Source organism: Oncorhynchus nerka, unplaced genomic scaffold (assembly GCF_034236695.1).
Source record: "Oncorhynchus nerka isolate Pitt River unplaced genomic scaffold, Oner_Uvic_2.0 unplaced_scaffold_1142, whole genome shotgun sequence".
NCBI classification, from domain to species: Eukaryota; Metazoa; Chordata; class Actinopteri; order Salmoniformes; family Salmonidae; genus Oncorhynchus; species Oncorhynchus nerka.
The window spans coordinates 48,000-71,944 of record NW_027040189.1 but is presented as its reverse complement, the minus strand read 5'-3'; the positions used below and the strand labels follow the sequence as shown (position 1 = coordinate 71,944).

Sequence of the window (23,945 nt, the reverse complement as noted above, 5' to 3'; positions counted from 1 at the left end):
AAGCTTCCACACCAGCTACCTCAACAATGCCGCTTTAGGTCAACCACTGTTTGGTCTTTTATCGTCAACACAATGTAAGCGGCCAATCAAAGCAGACACCAAGCACCCACATTTACCACCAGCACAACCACCCACATTTACCACCAGCACAACCACCACATTTACCACCTGCTAAGCACCCACATTTACCACCACCACTAAACACCCACATTTACCCACCTGCAACCACCCACATTTACCACCACCACAACCACCCACAGCCACCACCACCACAACCACCCATTTACCACCACCACCACCACCACCCACATTTACCACCACACACCCATTTACAACCACCACAACCACCCACATTTTTACCACAACACCCATTTACCACCACCACAACCACCCACATTTACCACCACCACAACCACCCACATTTACCACCACAACCACCCATTTACCACCACCCATTTACCACCACCCACATTACCACCATCTCCATTTACCACCACATTTACCACCATCTCCATTTACCACCATCTCCATTTACCACCACCTCCATTTACCACCATCTCCATTTACCACCACCTCCATTTACCACCATCTCCATTTACCACCACATTTACCACCATCTCCATTTACCACCACATTTACCACCATCTCCATTTACCACCATCTCCATTTACCACCATCTCCATTTACCACCACATTTACCACCATCTCCATTTACCACCATCTCCATTTACCACCACCATTTACCACCATCTCCATTTACCACCATCTCATTCCCTACCCAACACCACATCATTTCCATGCACTCCACTTAACTTCTGTTCTGCCTGACAGTGATGGTGTTGCGGTAGCTGGACAGTAGTGATGATCTCCTCCAGGATGTTTGAGTTTATATAGTATAATGTATAGTGGTATCTAGAGTAGTGATTATCTCTACCTGACAGTGATGTTGCGCTAGCTGGGCATTATTGATGATCTCCTCCAGAATGTTTGGTTTATATAATATAATGTATAGTGGGTATCTAGAGTAGTGATTATCTCTACCTGACAGTGATGGTGTTGCGGTAGCTGGGCAGTAGTGATGATCTCCTCCACGATGTTTAGTTTATATAATATATAGTGGGTATCTAGAGTAGTGATTATCTCTACCTGACAGTGATGGTGTTGCGGTAGCTGGGCAGTAGTTTCTCCATGTTAAGAGAGCGTGTGATCTCCTCCAGGATGAGACATACGTCTCCGTTGAGGTTGTCCACGGTGCGCACCTCGTTACTGATGCTGATGGCGGGGGTCAGGAGTTGGTGAGGGCGTCAATCAGCTCGGCACGGTAGTAGTTGTCGGAGAACTGAGGAGAAAGAGAAGGGCAACAACATTAAAGGCATTAGTGCCTGGTCAGTGTGGCGCAGTGGTCAGCACAACCAACTCCAGAACACCATACAGAATTACCAACGATGGCGACCCCTGGTCCAACACTCTGAACGGTTCATCTCCTTCACCCTTTTCCCTTCTAATCATTGGTCACAACAAAACAAATCCCCATCTCACCTTGTTCTTCCTGTTGTCGTTGTACTTGATGAGGTCCAGGATGAAGTTGAGGACGTCTTTGGGACAGAGGTTCTGGATGTCTCTGAGCTGAGCCATGGCTACAGGCATGGTCTAGGTACAGATCAAACACAGCTCATTACAGACGCCAAAATACTGGACGACAGTATTACAGATTTCTTGCAATTTCCAAGGAAACTAATTCAGATTTTCTTTTCCCGCCATTGTTTCCTAAAGGTTTAGGTTCTGTGACGAAGTAAAAACCTCTACAGTGTGTAACCGGTATGACCATGACTGATCAGATATTTAAACCGACAGACTTAGTCTCGTGATCTACGTTAATTAAGGTGACGTGTGACAGTTGAAATACCTTCTGTAGGAAGTAGCTCTGGAAGCTGATGAAGGTGTTGGTCTTGATCGATGTTTGGACAGCTCTTACAGCAGAACATTCTGAGTGAACAGAGACTTCATGGCTGGAGGACCGGTCCAGGTGCTCATCATGGAGTTGGCGATCTATGAATGTTAAAAACAGGAAAATACGTGATACAGCTTCCTCCTCCTGTTCTATCTGAGCTGATTTTTTATTTATTTTTATTTTACCTTTATTTAACTAGGCAAGTCAGTTAAGAACAAATTCTTATTTTCAATGACGGCCTAGGAACAGTGGGGTTAACTGCCTGTTCAGGGGCAGAACGACGATTTGTACCTTGTCAGCTCAGGGTTTGAACTTGCAACCTTCCAGTTACTAGTCCAACGCTCTAACCACTAGGCTACCCTGCCGCCCCGTGTGTGTGTGTGTGTGTGACAGCTAGCTATCCTGGTGAACAGGACTTCACAGAGCAGTGGAGTTCGCTATCTAGACACAGAAGATACTGAATAATAGACGTATTAGCTAGTAATCTAACTGGGGATGACACATGACACTCTGAAGAAGGTTTCCTGGACAAAACGTTGTAATATTCATTTGAAAGTTAACTGCAAGGGGACATTAGATTAGATTTTCTAGAGTTCAGAACAATTTGCTTCTAGCAGACTGGCTTCTAGCCTGTTACATGAGGAAGTAACAGAGCTGAGGTCTCCTGCTCTCTCTCAGCCGGATATTAGAGAAGGACAGAGCTGAGGGTCTCCCTGTTCTCTCTCAGCAGGATGTTAGAGAGAAGGACAGAGCCGAGGGTCTCCCTGTTCTCTCTCAGCAGGATGTTAGAGAGAAGGACAGAGCCGAGGTCTCCCTGCTCTCTCAGCAGGATGTTAGAGAGAAGGACAGAGCCGAGGGTCTCCCTGCTCTCTCTCAGCAGGATGTTAGAGAGAAGGACAGAGCCGAGGGTCTACCTACAGGGCTGGGTGGCGAGCGGTCAGGATGTTGTCATTTTTCAGCAAGGTAAACACAAGGCCCTGGGGTGGACGGGTGTGTGTATATGTGAGTGTGTGTATCTAAGTGCGGGTGTGTGGACTCTGCTTGGACTTGCCCCTAAGCCTTTCCCGCCGGCTCCCACTCATTCAACAAAGACAGCCTATCACCGGCCTGCCAAGGCTATCAGGGGTACATTATGTTAACATCAACTAGCTAAATTCAATTCTGGAAGCCAATGAAACCATGAAATGAAATAACCATGTAACTCCACATTTAAAGAAAATATGGATTCAGGTGAGAATATTATAAATGGAGGAAATGAATCGGATATGGGGGGGGGTTGATGGATAAAGCAAAAACAATCCACAGGATAATGTTCTACAGGGGTTGTCGAATTGGGTTTTAAAAGAAGAACGAAGACTAGGAAGGTGGGTGGCCTACTGCCACAGCAGTCTCCTTGGCTTAGAATAAAGGAATGATGTGCTCAACTCTGGATTCACCACACTAAAACCCCACCGTGGTTAATGGAGGGATAAAGATGTATGGGTGAAGCGGACCTCTTACCTTGGCGAGGCAGAAGCAGGCGCCCTGGCGGACTTCTTACCTTGGCGAGGCAGAAGCAGGCGCCCTGGCGGACCTCTTACCTTGGCGAGGCAGAAGCAGGCGCCTGGCGGACCTCTGGCGAGGCAGAAGCAGGCGCCTGGCGGACCTCTTACCTTGGCGAGGCAGAAGCAGGCGCCCTGGCGGACCTCTTACCTTGGCGAGGCAGAAGCAGGCGCCCTGGCGGACCTCTTACCTTGGCGAGGCAGAAGCAGGCGCCCTGGCGGACCTCTTACCTTGGCGAGGCAGAAGCAGGCGCCCTGGCGGACCTCTTACCTTGGCGAGGCAGAAGCAGGCGCCCTGGCGGACCTCTTACCTTGGCGAGGCAGAAGCAGGCGCCCTGGCGGACCTTGTAGAAACACTGGTCCTGTTCTAGGATGTCAGTGAGGGCCAGACGGGAGGCCGGCGTGGGGAACTTCTCCAGGGCTAAAATAGACTCCTCCTGGGCCACGACGTCACGCTCGTACCTGAGGAAGATACTTCTGAACCATGAAGAATACTACCAGGACAAACAAACACACCTTTTCTCCTTCGCATTGAACTCCATGTTGAAATGGCAGATCTATAGCTTGCTATCACGGCTCTGTGGTGTGATCTGTAGTCGCGGCGCTGTGGCGTGATCTGTAGTTGCGGCTCTGTGGCGTGATCTGTAGTCGCGGCGCTGTGGCGTGATCTGTAGTCGTGGGGCTGTGGCGTGATCTGTAGTCGCAGTTCTGTGGCGTGATCTGTAGTCGCGGCGGCACTGTGGCGTGATCTGTAGTCGCGGCGGCACTGTGGCGTGATCTGTAGTCGCGGCGGCACTGTGGCGTGATCTGTAGCCGCGGCGCTGTGGTGTGATCTGTAGTCGCGGCGCTGTGGTGTGATCTGTAGTCGCGGCGCTGTGGTGTGATCTGTAGTCGCGGCGCTGTGGTGTGATCTGTAGTCGCGGCGCTGTGGTGTGATCTGTAGTCGCGGCGCTGTGGTGTGATCTGTAGTCGCGGCGCTGTGGCGTGATCTGTAGTCGCGGCTCTGTGGCGTGATCTGTAGTCGCGGCTCTGTGGCGTGATCTGTACTCGCGGCTCTGTGGCGTGATCTGTACTCGCGGCTCTGTGGCGTGATCTGTACTCGCGGCTCTGTGGCGTGATCTGTACTCGCGGCTCTGTGGCGTGATCTGTAGTCGCGGCTCTGTGGCGTGATCTGTAGTCGCGGCGCTGTGGTGTGATCTGTACTCGCGGCTCTGTGGTGTGATCTGTAGTCGCGGCTCTGTGGTGTGATCTGTAGTCGCGGCTCTGTGGTGTGATCTGTAGTCGCGGCTCTGTAGCGTGATCTGTAGTCGCGGCTCTGTGGCGTGATCTGTACTCGCGGCTCTGTGGCGTGATCTGTAGTCGCGGTGCTGTGGTGTGATCAGTAGTCATGGGGATGTGGCGTGATCTGTAGTCGCGGCGCTGTGGCGTGATCTGTAGTCGCGGCGCTGTGGCGTGATCTGTAGTCATGGGAATGTGGCGTGATCTGTAGTCATGGGGATGTGGCGTGATCTGTAGTCATGGGGATGTGGCGTGATCTGTAGTCGCGGCTCTGTGGCGTGATCTGTAGTCGCGGCTCTGTGGCGTGATCTGTAGTCGCGGCTCTGTGGCGTGATCTGTACTCGCGGCTCTGTGGCGTGATCTGTACTCGCGGCTCTGTGGCGTGATCTGTAGTTGCGGCTCTGTGGCGTGATCTGTAGTCGCGGCTCTATGGCGTGATCTGTAGTCATCTTTGTCATGTTTGTAAATAAGGATAGTCTTTTTTTAACTTGTGCTCAAGAATACATGAAGAAACAAATCCATGCAACGGCCAGTTCCTAAAAGAAAAAGGTGAAGAGTTCTGTACCTGAGCTGGTACTGCCACATGAAGTCTGCCTGCTCAAACTCCACCTTACGCAGGATGGACATGTCCGGATCGATCCGGATCCACAGCAAGGGAGAATCCGCACTGCGTGAGAAACAGAGTTAAGTTTTAGGTTCTTTAAGGAACGGAACGAACGGAACACTTGTCTGTTAAGGAGGGTGGCTTGTCTGAATTCAACTGATTTGACTAAAACTTTTAACTGAAGTATGTTGATTATTTTATTGGCGAGATCCTTTATTCCCGCTGCGTCTAGGAGGTAAACTACTGAGAGTAGGAGGTAAACTACTGAGGATAGGGCATAAACTACTGAGGCTAGGGCGTAAACTACTGAGGCTAGGGCGTAAACTACTGAGGCTAGGGCGTAAACTACTGAGAGTAGGACGTAAACTACTGAGAGTAGGTCGTAAACTACTGAGAGTAGGTCGTAAACTACTGAGGCTAGGACGTAAACTACTGAGGCTAGGACGTAAACTACTGAGGCTAGGACGTAAACTACTGAGGCTAGGACGTAAACTACTGAGAGTAGGAGGTAAACTACTGAGGATAGGGCATAAACTACTGAGGCTAGGGCGTAAACTACTGAGGCTAGGGCGTAAACTACTGAGAGTAGGACGTAAACTACTGAGAGTAGGTCGTAAACTACTGAGAGTAGGTCGTAAACTACTGAGGCTAGGACGTAAACTACTGAGGCTAGGACGTAAACTACTGAGGCTAGGACGTAAACTACTGAGGCTAGGACGTAAACTACTGAGGCTAGGACGTAAACTACTGAGGCTAGGACGTAAACTACTGAGGCTAGGACGTAAACTACTGAGGGTAGGATGTAAACTACTGAGGCTAGGACGTAAACTACTGAGGCTAGGACGTAAACTACTGAGGCTAGGACGTAAACTACTGAGGCTAGGACGTAAACTACTGAGGCTAGGACGTAAACTACTGAGGCTAGGACGTAAACTACTGAGGCTAGGACGTAAACTACTGAGGCTAGGACGTAAACTACTGAGGCTAGGACGTAAACTACTGAGGGTAGGACGTAAACTACTGAGGCTAGGACGTAAACTACTGAGGCTAGGACGTAAACTACTGAGGCTAGGACGTAAACTACTGAGGCTAGGACGTAAACTACTGAGGCTAAGACTAAACTACTGAGGCTAAGCCTAATCTACTGAGAGTAGGACGTAAACTACTGAGGCTAGGTCGTAAACTACTGAGGCTAGGACGTAAACTACTGAGGCTAAGACTAATCTACTGAGAGTAGGACGTAAACTACTGAGGCTAGGACTAAACTACTGAGAGTAGGACGTAAACTACTGAGGCTAAGACTAATCTACTGAGAGTAGGACGTAAACTACTGAGGCTAGGACAAAACTACTGAGGCTAGGACGTAAACTACTGAGGCTAAGACTAATCTACTGAGAGTAGGACGTAAACTACTGAGGCTAGGACTAAACTACTGAGAGTAGGACGTAAACTACTGAGGCTAGGACGTAAACTACTGAGGCTAGGACGTAAACTACTGAGAGTAGGTCGTAAACTACTGAGGCTAGGACGTAAACTACTGAGGCTAGGACGTAAACTACTGAGGCTAGGACGTAAACTACTGAGGCTAGGACGTAAACTACTGAGGCTAAGACTAATCTACTGAGGCTAGGACGTAAACTACTGAGGCTAGGACGTAAACTACTGAGGCTAAGACTAATCTACTGAGGCTAGGACGTAAACTACTGAGGCTAGGACGTAAACTACTGAGGCTAGGACGTAAACTACTGAGGCTAGGGCGTAAACTATTGAGAGTAGGTCGTAAACTACTGAGGCTAGGACGTAAACTACTGAGGCTAGGACGTAAACTACTGAGGCTAGGACGTAAACTACTGAGGCTAAGACTAATCTACTGAGGCTAGGACGTAAACTACTGAGAGTAGGTCGTAAACTACTGAGAGTAGGTCAAACTACTGAGGCTAAGACTAATCTACTGAGGCTAGGGACGTAAACTACTGAGGCTCATTGCAACTCCCCTCCAAGACTCCGACCACTACCTTGTATCCTTTTCCCTCTCGCTCTCATCCAACACTTCCCACACTGCCCCTACTCGGATGGTATCGCGCCGTCCCAACCTTCGCTCTCTCCCCCGCTACTCTCTCCTCTTCCATCCTATCATCTCTTCCCTCTGCTCAAACCTTCTCCAACCTATCTCCTGATTCTGCCTCCTCAACCCTCCTCTCCTCCCTTTCTGCATCCTTTGACTCTCTATGTCCCCTATCCTCCCAGGCCGGCTCGGTCCTCCCCTCCCCGCTCCGTGGCTCGACGACTCATTGCGAGCTCACAGAACAGGGCTCCGGGCAGCCGAGCGGAAATGGAGGAAAATCTCGCCTCCCTGCGGACCTGGCATCCTTTCACTCCCTCCTCTCTACATTTTCCTCCTCTGTCTCTGCTGCTAAAGCCACTTTCTACCACTCTAAATTCCAAGCATCTGCCTCTAACCCTAGGAAGCTCTTTGCCACCTTCTCCTCCCTCTGAATCCTCCTCCCCCTCCCCCTCCCCCTGCAGATGACTTCGTCAACCATTTTGAAAAGAAGGTCGACGACATCCGATCCTCGTTTGCTAAGTCAAACGACACCGCTGGTTCTGCTCACACTGCCCTACCCTGTGCTCTGACCTCTTTCTCCCCCTCTCTCTCCAGATGACATCTCGCGTCTTGTGACGGCCGGCCGCCCAACAACCTGCCCGCTTTGACCCTATCCCCTCCTCTCTTCTCCAGACCATCTCCGGTGACCTTCTCCCTTACCTCACCTCGCTCATCAACTCATCCCTGACCGCTGGCTACGTCCCTCCCGTCTTCAAGAGAGCGAGAGTTGCACCCCTTCTGAAAAAACCTACACTCGATCCCTCCGATGTCAACAACTACAGACCAGTATCCCTTCTTTCTTTTCTCTCCAAAACTCTTGAACGTGCCGTCCTTGGCCAGCTCTCCCGCTATCTTTCTCAGAATGACCTTCTTGATCCAAATCAGTCAGGTTTCAAGACTAGTCATTCAACTGAGACTGCTCTTCTCTGTATCACGGAGGCGCTCCGCACTGCTAAAGCTAACTCTCTCTCCTCTCATCCTTCTAGACCTATCGGCTGCCTTCGATACTGTGAACCATCAGATCCTCCTCTCCACCCTCTCCGAGTTGGGCATCTCCGGCGCGGCCCACGCTTGGATTGCGTCCTACCTGACAGGTCGCTCCTACCAGGTGGCGTGGCGAGAATCCGTCTCCTCACCACGTGCTCTCACCACTGGTGTCCCCCAGGGCTCTGTTCTAGGCCCTCTCCTATTCTCGCTATACACCAAGTCACTTGGCTCTGTCATAACCTCACATGGTCTCTCCGATCATTGCTATGCAGACGACACACAATTAATCTTCTCCTTTCCCCCTTCTGACGACCAGGTGGCGAATCGCATCTCTGCATGTCTGGCAGACATATCAGTGTGGATGACGGATCACCACCTCAAGCTGAACCTCGGCAAGACGGGAGCTGCTCTTCCTCCCGGGAAGGACTGCCCGTTCCATGATCTCGCCATCACGGTTGACAACTCCATTGTGTCCTCGTCCCAGAGCGCTAAGAACCTTGGCGTGATCCTGGACAACACCCTGTCGTTCTCAAATAACATCAAGGCGGTGGCCCGTTCCTGTAGGTTCATGCTCTACAACATCCGCAGAGTACGACCCTGCCTCACACAGGAAGCGGCGCAGGTCCTAATCCAGGCACTTGTCATCTCCCGTCTGGATTACTGCAACTCGCTGTTGGCTGGGCTCCCTGCCTGTGCCATTAAACCCCTACAACTCATCCAGAACGCCGCAGCCCGTCTGGTGTTCAACCTTCCCAAGTTCTCTCACGTCACCCCGCTCCTCCGCTCTCTCCACTGGCTTCCAGTTGAAGCTCGCATCCGCTACAAGACCATGGTGCTTGCCTACGGAGCTGTGAGGGGAACGGCACCTCACTACCTCCAGGCTCTGATCAGGCCCTACACCCAAACAAGGGCACTGCGTTCATCCACCTCTGGCCTGCTCGCCTCCCTACCACTGAGGAAGTACAGTTCCCGCTCAGCCCAGTCAAAACTGTTCGCTGCTCTGGCCCCCAATGGTGGAACAAACTCCTCACGACGCCAGGACAGCGGAGTCAATCACCACCTTCCGGAGACACCTGAAACCCCACCTCTTTAAGGAATACCTAGGATAGGATAAAGTAATCCTTCTCCCCCTTAAAAGACCTAGATGCACTATTGTAAAGTGGCTGTTCCACTGGATGTCATAAGGTGAAAGCACCAATTTGTAAGTCGCTCTGGATAAGAGCGTCTGCTAAATGACTTAAATGTAAATGTAAATGTAAATGCTAAGACTAATCTACTGAGGCTAGGACGTAAACTACTGAGGCTAGGACGTAAACTACTGAGGCTAAGACTAATCTACTGAGGCTAGGACGTAAACTACTGAGGCTAGGACGTAAACTACTGAGGCTAAGACTAATCTACTGAGGCTAGGATGTAAACTACTGAGGCTAGGTCGTAAACTACTGAGGCCAGGACTAAACTACTGAGGCTAAGACGTAAACTACTGAGGCTAAGACGTAAACTACTGAGAGTAGGACGTAAACTACTGAGAGTAGGGCGAAAACTACTGAGAGTAGGCCGTAAACTACTGAGGCTAGGACTAAACTACTGAGGCTAGGACTAAACTACTGAGGGTAGGACGTAAACTACTGAGGCTAGGACTAAACTACTGAGGGTAGTGATGTTAGCTGGTTGTTGGTTAGTTTCTCAATGCTCGGTAACAGCCATAGCTGAGTCCTGTAGTATCAGTGCTGCTCTCCCTAGTCTTGTAGTATCCGTGCTGCTCTCCCTAGTCCTGTAGTATCAGTGCTGCTCTCCCTAGTCCTGTAGTATCAGTGCTGCTCTCCCTAGTCCTGTAGTATCAGTGCTGCTCTCCAGAGTCATGTAGTATCAATACTGCTCTCCCTAGTCCTGTAGTATCAGTGCTGCTCTCCCTAGCTCTGTAGTATCAGTGCTGCTCTCCCTAGTCCTGTAGTATCAGTGCTGCTCTCCCTAGTCCTGTAGTATCAGTGCTGCTCTCCCTAGTCCTGTAGTATCAGTGCTGCTCTCCCTAGTCCTGTAGTATCAGTGCTGCTCTCCCTAGTCCTGTAGTATCAGTGCTGCTCTCCCTAGTCCTGTAGTATCAGTGCTGCTCTCCCTAGCTCTGTAGTATCAGTGCTGCTCTCCCTAGTCCTGTAGTATCAGTGCTGCTCTCCCTAGTCCTGTAGTATCAGTGCTGCTCTCCTTAGTCCTGTAGTATCAGTGCTGCTCTCCCTAGTCCTGTAGTATCAGTGCTGCTTTCCCTAGTCCTGTAGTATCAGTGCTGCTCTCCCTAGTCCTGTAGTATCAGTGCTGCTCTCCCTAGTCCTGTAGTATCAGTGCTGCTCTCCCTAGTCCTGTAGTATCAGTGCTGCTCTCCCTAGTCCTGTAGTATCAGTGCTGCTCTCCCTAGTCCTGTAGTATCAGTGCTGCTCTCCCTAGTCCTGTAGTATCAATGCTGCTCTCCCTAGTCCTGTAGTATCAGTGCTGCTCTCCCTAGTCCTGTAGTATCAGTGCTGCTCTCCCTAGTCCTGTAGTATCAGTGCTGCTCTCCCTAGTCCTGTAGTATCAGTGCTGCTCTCCAGAGTCCTGTAGTATCAGTGCTGCTCTCCCTAGTCTTGTAGTATCCGTGCTGCTCTCCCTAGTCCTGTAGTATCAGTGCTGCTCTCCCTAGTCCTGTAGTATCAGTGCTGCTCTCCCTAGTCCTGTAGTATCAGTGCTGCTCTCCAGAGTCATGTAGTATCAATACTGCTCTCCCTAGTCCTGTAGTATCAGTGCTGCTCTCCCTAGCTCTGTAGTATCAGTGCTGCTCTCCCTAGTCCTGTAGTATCAGTGCTGCTCTCCCTAGTCCTGTAGTATCAGTGCTGCTCTCCCTAGTCCTGTAGTATCAGTGCTGCTCTCCCTAGTCCTGTAGTATCAGTGCTGCTCTCCCTAGTCCTGTAGTATCAGTGCTGCTCTCCCTAGTCCTGTAGTATCAGTGCTGCTCTCCCTAGCTCTGTAGTATCAGTGCTGCTCTCCCTAGTCCTGTAGTATCAGTGCTGCTCTCCCTAGTCCTGTAGTATCAGTGCTGCTCTCCTTAGTCCTGTAGTATCAGTGCTGCTCTCCCTAGTCCTGTAGTATCAGTGCTGCTCTCCCTAGTCCTGTAGTATCAGTGCTGCTCTCCCTAGTCCTGTAGTATCAGTGCTGCTCTCCCTAGTCCTGTAGTATCAGTGCTGCTCTCCCTAGTCCTGTAGTATCAGTGCTGCTCTCCCTAGTCCTGTAGTATCAGTGCTGCTCTCCCTAGTCCTGTAGTATCAGTGCTGCTCTCCCTAGTCCTGTAGTATCAGTGCTGCTCTCCCTAGTCCTGTAGTATCAGTGCTGCTCTCCCTAGTCCTGTAGTATCAGTGCTGCTCTCCCTAGTCCTGTAGTATCAATGCTGCTCTCCCTAGTCCTGTAGTATCAGTGCTGCTCTCCCTAGTCCTGTAGTATCAGTGCTGCTCTCCAGAGTCCTGTAGTATCAGTGCTGCTCTCCCTAGTCCTGTATTATCAGTGCTGCTCTCCCTAGTCCTGTAGTATCAGTGCTGCTCTCCCTAGTCCTGTAGTATCAGTGCTGCTCTCCCTAGTCCTGTAGTATCAGTGCTGCTCTCCCTAGTCCTGTAGTATCAGTGCTGCTCTCCCTAGTCCTGTAGTATCAGTGCTGCTTTCCCTAGTCCTGTAGTATCAGTGCTGCTCTCCCTAGTCCTGTAGTATCAGTGCTGCTCTCCTTAGTCCTGTAGTATCAGTGCTGCTCTCCCTAGTCCTGTAGTATCAGTGCTGCTCTCCCTAGTCCTGTAGTATCAATGCTGCTCTCCCTAGTCCTGTAGTATCAGTGCTGCTCTCCCTAGTCCTGTAGTATCAGTGCTGCTCTCCCTAGTCCTGTAGTATCAGTGCTGCTCTCCCTAGTCCTGTAGTATCAGTGCTGCTCTCCCTAGTCCTGTAGTATCAGTGCTGCTCTCCAGAGTCCTGTAGTATCAGTGCTGCTCTCCCTAGTCCTGTAGTATCAATGCAAGAATGGGAGCAGTATAAAACAGTATACAGTCTTACTCCATATCAGACAGGAGAGAGAGAGAGTGAGTGAGTGAGTGAGTGAGTGAGTGAGTGAGTGAGTGAGTGAGTGAGTGAGTGAGAAAGTGAGTGAGTGAGTGAGTGAGTGAGTGAGTGAGTGAGAAAGTGAGTGAGTGAGTGAGCAGTATGCAGTCTTACTCCATAGCAGACAGGAGAGAGAGAAAGTGAGTGAGTGAGTGAGTGAGTGAGTGAGTGAGCAGTATGCAGTCTTACTCCATAGCAGACAGGAGAGAGAGAAAGTGAGTGAGTGAGTGAGTGAGTGAGTGAGCAGTATGCAGTCTTACTCCATAGCAGACAGGAGAGTGAGTGAGCAGTATGCAGTCATACTCCATAGCAGACAGGAGAGAGAGAAAGTGAGTGAGTGAGTGAGTGAGTGAGTGAGCAGTATGCAGTCTTACTCCATAGCAGACAGGAGAGAGAGAGAGTGAGTGAGTGAGTGAGTGAGTGAGCAGTATGCAGTCTTACTCCATAGCAGACAGGAGAGAGAGAGAGTGAGTGAGTGAGTGAGTGAGTGAGTGAGCAGTATGCAGTCTTACTCCATAGCAGACAGGAGAGAGAGAGAGTGAGTGAGTGAGTGAGTGAGTGAGTGAGCAGTATGCAGTCTTACTCCATAGCAGACAGGAGAGAGAGAAAGTGAGTGAGTGAGTGAGTGAGTGAGTGAGCAGTATGCAGTCTTACTCCATAGCAGACAGGAGAGTGAGTGAGTGAGTGAGTGAGTGAGTGAGTGAGTGAGTGAGTGAGTGAGCAGTATGCAGTCTTACTCCATAGCAGACAGGAGAGTGAGTGAGTGAGTGAGTGAGTGAGTGAGTGAGTGAGCAGTATGCAGTCTTACTCCATAGCAGACAGGAGAGAGAGAAAGTGAGTGAGTGAGTGAGTGAGTGAGTGAGCAGTATGCAGTCTTACTCCATAGCAGACAGGAGAGAGAGAGAGTGAGTGAGTGAGTGAGTGAGTGAGTGAGTGAGCAGTATGCAGTCTTACTCCATAGCAGACAGGAGAGTGAGTGGTGAGTGAGTGAGTGAGTGAGTGAGTGAGCAGTATGCAGTCTTACTCCATAGCAGACAGGAGAGAGAGAGAGAGAGAGTGAGTGAGTGAGAGTGAGTGAGTGAGCAGTATGCAGTCTTACTCCATAGCAGACAGGAGAGAGAGAGAGTGAGTGAGTGAGTGAGTGAGTGAGTGAGTGAGCAGTATGCAGTCTTACTCCATAGCAGACAGGAGAGAGAGAGAGTGAGTGAGTGAGTGAGTGAGCAGTATGCAGTCATACTCCATAGCAGACAGGAGAGAGAGTGAGTGAGTGAGTGAGTGAGTGAGTGAGTGAGTGAGTGAGTGAGTGAGTGAGTGAGCAGTATGCAGTCTTACTCCATAGCAGACAGGAGAGAGAGAGAGAGAGTGAGTGAGTGAGTGAGTGAGTGAGTGAGCAGTATGCAGTCTTACTCCATAGCAGACAGGAGAGAGAGAGAGTGAGTGAGTGAGTGAGTGAGTGAGCAGTATGCAGTCTTACTCCATAGCAGACAGGAGAGAGAGAGAGTGAGTGAGCAGTATGCAGTCTTACTCCATAGCAGACAGGAGAGTGAGTGAGTGAGTGGTGGTGAGTGAGTGGTGAGTGAGTGAGTGAGTGGCAGTGAGTGAGTGAGTGAGTGAGTGGTGAGTGAGTGAGAAAGTGAGTGAGTGAGTGAGCAGTATGCAGTCTTACTCCATAGCAGACAGGAGAGAGAGAAAGTGAGTGAGTGAGTGAGTGAGTGAGTGAGTGAGCAGTATGCAGTCTTACTCCATAGCAGACAGGAGAGAGAGAAAGTGAGTGAGTGAGTGAGTGAGTGAGTGAGCAGTATGCAGTCTTACTCCATAGCAGACAGGAGAGTGAGTGAGCAGTATGCAGTCATACTCCATAGCAGACAGGAGAGAGAGAAAGTGAGTGAGTGAGTGAGTGAGTGAGTGAGCAGTATGCAGTCTTACTCCATAGCAGACAGGAGAGAGAGAGAGTGAGTGAGTGAGTGAGTGAGTGAGCAGTATGCAGTCTTACTCCATAGCAGACAGGAGAGAGAGAAAGTGAGTGAGTGAGTGAGTGAGTGAGTGAGCAGTATGCAGTCTTACTCCATAGCAGACAGGAGAGAGAGAGAGTGAGTGAGTGAGTGAGTGAGTGAGTGAGTGAGCAGTATGCAGTCTTACTCCATAGCAGACAGGAGAGTGAGTGAGTGAGTGAGTGAGTGAGTGAGTGAGTGAGCAGTATGCAGTCTTACTCCATAGCAGACAGGAGAGAGAGAGAGTGAGTGAGTGAGTGAGTGAGCAGTATGCAGTCATACTCCATAGCAGACAGGAGAGAGAGTGAGTGAGTGAGTGAGTGAGTGAGTGAGTGAGTGAGTGAGTGAGTGAGTGAGCAGTATGCAGTCTTACTCCATAGCAGACAGGAGAGAGAGAGAGAGAGTGAGTGAGTGAGTGAGTGAGTGAGTGAGCAGTATGCAGTCTTACTCCATAGCAGACAGGAGAGAGAGAGAGTGAGTGAGTGAGTGAGTGAGTGAGTGAGTGAGTGAGTGAGTGAGTGAGAAAGTGAGTGAGTGAGTGAGTGAGTGAGTGAGTGAGTGAGAAAGTGAGTGAGTGAGTGAGCAGTATGCAGTCTTACTCCATAGCAGACAGGAGAGAGAGAAAGTGAGTGAGTGAGTGAGTGAGTGAGCAGTATGCAGTCTTACTCCATAGCAGACAGGAGAGTGAGTGAGTGAGTGAGTGAGTGAGTGAGTGAGTGAGCAGTATGCAGTCTTACTCCATAGCAGACAGGAGAGTGAGTGAGTGAGTGAGTGAGTGAGTGAGTGAGTGAGCAGTATGCAGTCTTACTCCATAGCAGACAGGAGAGAGAGAAAGTGAGTGAGTGAGTGAGTGAGTGAGTGAGCAGTATGCAGTCTTACTCCATAGCAGACAGGAGAGAGAGAGAGTGAGTGAGTGAGTGAGTGAGTGAGTGAGTGAGCAGTATGCAGTCTTACTCCATAGCAGACAGGAGAGTGAGTGAGTGAGTGAGTGAGTGAGTGAGTGAGTGAGCAGTATGCAGTCTTACTCCATAGCAGACAGGAGAGAGAGAGAGTGAGTGAGTGAGTGAGTGAGTGAGTGAGCAGTATGCAGTCTTACTCCATAGCAGACAGGAGAGAGAGAGAGTGAGTGAGTGAGTGAGTGAGCAGTATGCAGTCTTACTCCATAGCAGACAGGAGAGAGAGAGAGTGAGTGAGTGAGTGAGTGAGCAGTATGCAGTCATACTCCATAGCAGACAGGAGAGAGAGTGAGTGAGTGAGTGAGTGAGTGAGTGAGTGAGTGAGTGAGTGAGTGAGTGAGTGAGCAGTATGCAGTCTTACTCCATAGCAGACAGGAGAGAGAGAGTGAGTGAGTGAGTGAGTGAGCAGTATGCAGTCATACTCCATAGCAGACAGGAGAGAGTGAGTGGTGAGTGAGTGAGTGAAAGTGAGTGAGTGAGTGAGTGAGTGAGCAGTATGCAGTCTTACTCCATAGCAGACAGGAGAGAGAGAGAGAGAGTGAGTGAGTGAGTGAGTGAGTGAGTGAGTGAGCAGTATGCAGTCTTACTCCATAGCAGACAGGAGAGAGAGAGAGTGAGTGAGTGAGTGAGTGAGTGAGTGAGTGAGTGAGTGAGTGAGTGAGCAGTATGCAGTCTTACTCCATAGCAGACAGGTCCATGTCAACCTCCTCCCCGTTCATCAAAGGGATCTTCTTCTTCTTGTTTCTGGAGCAGGAAGAAAATAGAAACTCTAAGGAGGTGGAGATAAACTGAGGGACACTTGATCCTCCAAACTACAGCTAAGACAGCATTACATTAGGCTTGATCCTCCAAACTACAGCTAAGATGGCATTACATTAGGCTTGATCCTCCAAACTACAGCTAAGATGGCATTACATTAGGCTTATTGGAATGTGTTAGTAATAACAGAAACAAGATGCTTGAGTTTACCGTCTGCTCTTGGAGTGGCAGGGGATGTCGTGCTTCAGGCTGTTCTCTTCGATCTGTAGCGTGTGGTTGAAGGACCCATCCAGCTCCTGGACTGTCACCTTGATGGGTCCCTACAGAACAAAGACAGTGATTCACCTTACTACTAAATCTCAGACTTGGGTCAAACACAAAATGTCAAATACGTGCGGTAGTTTGATTTAGCTTTGCTGGTACAATGGGACCAATCGAATAGTCCCAAAAGTGCTAACTAAGGCCCATCCCGCACACCAGTAAAGTTAACTCAGTTCAAAGAGGACCGACCACATATTTCTGTGTTCCAGAGGAGGTGTAGTCCTGTCGAATCTCCAGTTCTAGAACGTTCCGTTTCCTGTTGAAGGCAAAACTGCCAAAGAACTTCACCACCGCACTCTGGTCTCTGTGGGCTTGAATTAAGGCTAATATCTAAACTGAAACAATTACAGCACTGATCCCAATCAGGGGTACAATGGTAGTTCAACGTAATAACTAGAGCGATCGGGCGTGAATCATTAAATTACTGCAGTGTAATAACCACAGGAATGGTTTTGGAAAACGTTGGTGCTATGGTATATTTCAGTTGTATAGTGGATATTAAATCATTCAAAGTCTTGATATTACATACAGACTATAAACAGACAAGACCTTTCTGCTGACTGGTGATATGTACAATACATTTCCTTGTCAGTTGACAACTCTGGACATTACAGTGAACTTATAAGATACAAAATCAGTCATCTGAAAATGCAAAACTCATATATATGGTCCTTCTGTTGAAGGGTTAAATTATTACACTGCTTAAAGAGGCTTTATAAACAGGCCAATCACCAGTCGGTTCTTAGTGTTCTAACCAGGCCAGTCAGTTCTTAGTGTTCTAACCAGGCCAGTCGGTTCTTAGTGTTCTAAACCAGGCCAGTCGGTTCTTAGTGTTCTAACCAGGCCAGTCGGTTCTTAGTGTTCTAAACCAGGCCAGTCGGTTCTTAGTGTTCTAACCAGGCCAGTCGGTTCTTAGTGTTCTAAACCAGGCCAGTCGGTTCTTAGTGTTCTAACCAGGCCAGTCGGTTCTTAGTGTTCTAACCAGGCCAGTCGGTTCTTAGTGTTCTAACCAGGCCAGTCAGTTCTTAGTGTTCTAACCAGGCCAGTCGGTTCTTAGTGTTCTAAACCAGGCCAGTCGGTTCTTAGTGTTCTAACCAGGCCAGTCAGTTCTTAGTGTTCTAACCAGGCCAGTCGGTTCTTAGTGTTCTAACCAGGCCAGTCAGTTCTTAGTGTTCTAACCAGGCCAGTCGGTTCTTAGTGTTCTAACCAGGCCAGTCGGTTCTTAGTGTTCTAACCAGGCCAGTCGGTTCTTAGTGTTCTAAACCAGGCCAGTCGGTTCTTAGTGTTCTAACCAGGCCAGTCAGTTCTTAGTGTTCTAACCAGGCCAGTCGGTTCTTAGTGTTCTAAACAGGCCAGTCGGTTCTTAGTGTTCTAACCCAGGCCAGTCGGTTCTTAGTGTTCTAACCAGGCCAGTCGGTTCTTAGTGTTCTAACCAGGCCAGTCGGTTCTTAGTGTTCTAAACCAGGCCAGTCGGTTCTTAGTGTTCTAACCAGGCCAGTCGGTTCTTAGTGTTCTAACCCAGGCCAGTAGGTTCTTAGTGTTCTAACCAGGCCAGTCGGTTCTTAGTGTTCTAAACCAGGCCAGTCGGTTCTTAGTGTTCTAACCAGGCCAGTCGGTTCTTAGTGTTCTAAACCAGGCCAGTCGGTTCTTAGTGTTCTAACCAGGCCAGTCGGTTCTTAGTGTTCTAACCAGGCCAGACGGTTCTTAGTGTTCTAACCAGGCCAGTCGGTTCTTAGTGTTCTAACCAGGCCAGTCGGTTCTTAGTGTTCTAACCAGGCCAGTCGGTTCTTAGTGTTCTAACCAGGCCAGTCCGTTCTTAGTGTTCTAACCAGGCCAGTCCGTTCTTAGTGTTCTAACCAGGCCAGTCGGTTCTTAGTGTTCTAAACCAGGCCAGTCGGTTCTTAGTGTTCTAAACCAGGCCAGTCGGTTCTTAGTGTTCTAACCAGGCCAGTCGGTTCTTAGTGTTCTAACCCAGGCCAGTCGGTTCTTAGTGTTCTAACCAGGCCAGTCGGTTCTTAGTGTTCTAAACCAGGCCAGTCGGTTCTTAGTGTTCTAACCAGGCCAGTCGGTTCTTAGTGTTCTAAACCAGGCCAGTCGGTTCTTAGTGTTCTAACCAGGCCAGTCGGTTCTTAGTGTTCTAACCAGGCCAGTCGGTTCTTAGTGTTCTAACCAGGCCAGTCGGTTCTTAGTGTTCTAACCAGGCCAGTCGGTTCTTAGTGTTCTAACCAGGCCAGTCCGTTCTTAGTGTTCTAACCAGGCCAGTCCGTTCTTAGTGTTCTAACCAGGCCAGTCGGTTCTTAGTGTTCTAAACCAGGCCAGTCGGTTCTTAGTGTTCTAACCAGGCCAGTCGGTTCTTAGTGTTCTAAACCAGGCCAGTCGGTTCTTAGTGTTCTAACCAGGCCAGTCGGTTCTTAGTGTTCTAACCAGGCCAGTCGGTCCTTAGTGTTCTAACCAGGCCAGTCGGTCCTTAGTGTTCTAACCAGGCCAGTCGGTCCTTAGTGTTCTAACCAGGCCAGTCGGTCCTTAGTGTTCTAACCAGGCCAGTCGGTTCTTAGTGTTCTAACCAGGCCAGTCAGTTCTTAGTGTTCTAACCAGGCCAGTCTCTCCAGTGTTCTAACCAGGCCAGTCGGTCCTTAGTGTTCTAACCAGGCCAGTCAGTTCTTAGTGTTCTAACCAGGCCAGTCTCTCCAGTGTTCTGCTAAGCAGGCTGAGGGAGCTGAAAGGATACACCCACTGCTTGATGAGGGGTCCTATGTCCTAAGCATTAATCTGCTATTACAGTGTTATAGTCACGTTACCTCTCCCTCCAGTGTTCTGATTGACAGGTTAAAGGATACACCCAGTGCTTGATGAGGGGTCCTATGACCAAACCATTAATCTGCTATTACAGTGTTATAGTCACATTACCTCTCCCTCCAGTGTTCTGATTGACAGGTTAAAGGATACACCCACTGCTTGATGAGTGGTCCTATGTCCTTCCCCGACACGTTGGAGATGGACTTGAGGAAGCTGTGGGTGGATACCAGCATCTGACTCCACATGTGTGACTGGTACTTCTGCGAGGACGCTGTACTGGCCAGGCTTAGTAACTTGTTGAACACCTAGCAAATCGGAAACAGAATAATCTAGTTCATGTATCTGACACCACATGTGTCTGGTACTTCTGGGAGGACGCTGTACTGGTCAGACTCAGGAGCTGAACAGAGGAAGAGTCAATGTAGTACTGGGATATGATGGAGTGCTGGGGTCTGATGGAGTGCTGGGGTCTGATGGAGTGCTGGGGTCTGATGGAGTGCTGGGGTCTGATGGAGTGCTGGGGTCTGATGGAGTGCTGGGGTCTGATGGAGTGCTGGGGTCTGATGGAGTGCTGGGATCTGATGGAGTGCTGGGGTCTGATGGAGTGCTGGGATCTGATGGAGTGCTGGGATCTGATGGAGTGCTGGGATCTGATGGAGTGCTGGGATCTGATGGAGTGCTGGGATATGATGGAGTGCTGGGATATGATGGAGTGCTGGGATATGATGGAGTGCTGGGATATGATGGAGTGCTGGGATATGATGGAGTGCTGGGATATGATGGAGTGCTGGGGTCTGATGGAGTGCTGGGGTCTGATGGAGTGCTGGGATCTGATGGAGTGCTGGGATCTGATGGAGTGCTGAGATCTGATGGAGTGCTGGGATATGATGGAGTGCTGGGATATGATGGAGTGCTGGGATATGATGGAGTGCTGGGATCTGATGGAGTGCTGGGATCTGATGGAGTGCTGGGGTCTGATGGAGTGCTGGGGTCTGATGGAGTCTGATGGAGTGATGGGGTCTGATGGAGTGCTGGGATCTGATGGAGTGCTGGGATCTGATGGAGTGCTGGGATCTGATGGAGTCTGATGGAGTCTGATGGAGTGATGGGGTCTGATGGAGTGCTGGGATATGATGGAGTGCTGGGATATGATGGAGTGCTGGGATATGATGGAGTGCTGGGGTCTGATGGAGTGCTGGGGTCTGATGGAGTGCTGGGATCTGATGGAGTGCTGGGGTCTGATGGAGTGCTGGGGTCTGATGGAGTCTGATGGAGTGATGGGGTCTGATGGAGTGCTGGGATCTGATGGAGTGCTGGGATCTGATGGAGTGCTGGGATCTGATGGAGTCTGATGGAGTCTGATGGAGTGATGGGGTCTGATGGAGTGCTGGGATATGATGGAGTGCTGGGATATGATGGAGTGCTGGGATATGATGGAGTGCTGGGGTCTGATGGAGTGCTGGGGTCTGATGGAGTGCTGGGGTCTGATGGAGTGCTGGGGTCTGATGGAGTGCTGGGGTCTGATGGAGTGCTGGGATCTGATGGAGTGCTGGGATCTGATGGAGTGCTGAGATCTGATGGAGTGCTGAGATCTGATGGAGTGCTGAGATCTGATGGAGTGCTGGGATATGATGGAGTGCTGGGATCTGATGGAGTGCTGGGATCTGATGGAGTGCTGGGGTCTGATGGAGTCTGATGGAGTGATGGGGTCTGATGGAGTGCTGGGATCTGATGGAGTGCTGGGATCTGATGGAGTGCTGGGATCTGATGGAGTGCTGGGATCTGATGGAATCTGATGGAGTGATGGTGTCTGATGGAGTGCTGGGATCTGATGGAGTGCTGGGATATGATGGAGTGCTGGGATATGATGGAGTGCTGGGATATGATGGAGTGCTGGGATATGATGGAGTGCTGGGGTCTGATGGAGTGCTGGGGTCTGATGGAGTGCTGGGGTCTGATGGAGTGCTGGGGTCTGATGGAGTACTGGGATATGATGGAGTGCTGGGGTATGATGGAGTCTGATGGAGTGATGGGATCTGATGGAGTGCTGGGATCTAAAGGAGTGCTGGGATCTGATGGAGTGCTGGGATCTGATGGAGTGCTGGGATCTGATGGAGTGCTGGGATCCGATGGAGTGCTGGGATCCGATGGAGTGCTGGGATCTGATGGAGTGCTGGGATCCGATTGAGTGCTGGGGTATGATGGAGTCTGATGGAGTGCTGGGATATGATGGAGTGCTGGGATCTGATGGAGTGCTGGGATCTGATGGAGTGCTGGGATCTGATGGAGTGCTGGGATATGATGGAGTGCTGGGATATGATGGAGTGCTGGGATATGATGGAGTGCTGGGACATGATGGAGTGCTGGGATCTGATGGAGTGCTGGGATATGATGGAGTGCTGGGACATGATGGAGTGCTGGGATCTGATGGAGTGCTGGGATCTGATGGAGTGCTGGGATATGATGGAGTGCTGGGACATGATGGAGTGCTGGGATATGATGGAGTGCTGGGACATGATGGAGTGCTGGGACATGATGGAGTGCTGGGACATGATGGAGTGCTGGGATATGATGGAGTGCTGGGACATGATGGAGTGCTGGGATCTGATGGAGTGCTGGGATATGATGGAGTGCTGGGATATGATGAAGTGCTGGGACATGATGGAGTGCTGGGATCTGATGGAGTGCTGGGGTCTGATGGAGTGCTGGGGTCTGATGGAGTGCTGGGATCTGATGGAGTGCTGGGGTCTGATGGAGTGCTGGGATCTGATGGAGTACTGGGATATGATGGAGTGCTGGGATCTGATGGAGTGCTGGGATATGATGGAGTGCTGGGATATGATGGAGTGCTGGGATATGATGGAGTGCTGGGATATGATGGAGTGCTGGGATATGATGGAGTGCTGGGATATGATGGAGTGCTGGGGTCTGATGGAGTGCTGGGGTCTGATGGAGTGCTGGGATCTGATGGAGTGCTGGGATCTGATGGAGTGCTGAGATCTGATGGAGTGCTGGGATATGATGGAGTGCTGGGATATGATGGAGTGCTGGGATATGATGGAGTGCTGGGATCTGATGGAGTGCTGGGATCTGATGGAGTGCTGGGATCTGATGGAGTGCTGGGGTCTGATGGAGTGCTGGGGTCTGATGGAGTCTGATGGAGTGATGGGGTCTGATGGAGTGCTGGGATCTGATGGAGTGCTGGGATCTGATGGAGTGCTGGGATCTGATGGAGTCTGATGGAGTCTGATGGAGTGATGGGGTCTGATGGAGTGCTGGGATATGATGGAGTGCTGGGATATGATGGAGTGCTGGGATATGATGGAGTGCTGGGATATGATGGAGTGCTGGGGTCTGATGGAGTGCTGGGGTCTGATGGAGTGCTGGGATCTGATGGAGTGCTGGGGTCTGATGGAGTGCTGGGGTCTGATGGAGTCTGATGGAGTGATGGGGTCTGATGGAGTGCTGGGATCTGATGGAGTGCTGATGGAGTGCTGGGATCTGATGGAGTGCTGGGATCTGATGGAGTGCTGGGATCTGATGTCTGGGATATGATGGAGTGATATGATGGGTGCTGGGTCTGATGGAGTGCTGGGATATGATGGAGTGCTGGGGTCTGATGGAGTGCTGGGATATGATGGAGTGCTGGGGTCTGATGGAGTGCTGGGGTCTGATGGATCTGATGTGCTGGGGTCTGATGGAGTGCTGGGGATCTGATGGAGTGCTGGGATCTGATGGAGTGCTGGGATCTGATGGAGTGCTGGGATCTGATGGAGTGCTGAGATCTGATGGAGTGCTGAGATCTGATGGAGTGCTGAGATCTGATGGAGTGCTGGGATATGATGGAGTGCTGGGATCTGATGGAGTGCTGGGATCTGATGGAGTGCTGGGGTCTGATGGAGTCTGATGGGTGATGGGGGTCTGATGGAGTGCTGGGATCTGATGGAGTGCTGGGATCTGATGGAGTGCTGGGATCTGATGGAATCTGATGGAGTGATGGTGTGCTGATGGGAGTGCTGGGATCTGATGGAGTGCTGGGATCTGATGGAGTGCTGGGGTCTGATGGAGTGCTGGGGTCTGATGGAGTGCTGGGGTCTGATGGAGTGCTGGGGTCTGATGGAGTGCTGGGGATCTGATGGAGTGCTGGGATCTGATGGAGTGCTGAGATCTGATGGAGTGCTGGGATCTGATGGATCTGTGCTGAGATCTGATGGAGTGCTGGGATCTGATGGAGTGCTGGGATCTGATGGAGTGGGATCTGATGCTGGGTCTGATGGAGTGCTGGGATGGGGTCTGGGATGGAGTGCTGGGTCTGATGGAGTGCTGGGATATGATGGAGTGCTGGGATATGATGAGTGGAGTGCTGGGATATGATGGGTGCTGGGATGGAGTGCTGATGGAGTGCTGGGGTCTGATGAGTGCTGGGGTCTGATGGAGTGTGCTGGGGTGGAGTGCTGATGATGGAGTGTGGAGTGCTGGGATCTGATGGAGTGCTGGGATCTGATGGAGTGCTGAGATCTGATGGAGTGCTGAGATCTGATGGAGTGCTGAGA

General features: G+C 50.5%; 1 protein-coding gene and 1 pseudogene across 1 annotated transcript in view; both read right to left on the bottom strand.

The window, feature by feature from the left end:
* LOC135570055 (transcription initiation factor TFIID subunit 2-like) overlaps positions 1-1,190 on the bottom strand; it is a 37,059-nt pseudogene extending 35,869 nt beyond the window's left edge.
* LOC135570054 (transcription initiation factor TFIID subunit 2-like) overlaps positions 1,154-23,945 on the bottom strand; it is a 24,169-nt gene continuing 1,377 nt past the window's right edge. Inside the window, exons 3-12 of the mRNA XM_065016120.1 lie at positions 19,742-19,880; positions 19,543-19,697; positions 16,786-16,900; positions 16,486-16,595; positions 16,195-16,260; positions 5,336-5,437; positions 3,804-3,954; positions 1,907-2,049; positions 1,540-1,650; positions 1,154-1,339 (exon numbers count right to left, since the gene is read on the bottom strand). Of these exons, the coding sequence (XP_064872192.1) occupies positions 1,972-2,049; positions 3,804-3,954; positions 5,336-5,437; positions 16,195-16,260; positions 16,486-16,595; positions 16,786-16,900; positions 19,543-19,697; positions 19,742-19,880 (916 nt within the window). The 3' untranslated portion in view covers positions 1,154-1,339; positions 1,540-1,650; positions 1,907-1,971. The remainder of the gene's footprint in view (positions 1,340-1,539; positions 1,651-1,906; positions 2,050-3,803; positions 3,955-5,335; positions 5,438-16,194; positions 16,261-16,485; positions 16,596-16,785; positions 16,901-19,542; positions 19,698-19,741; positions 19,881-23,945) is intronic.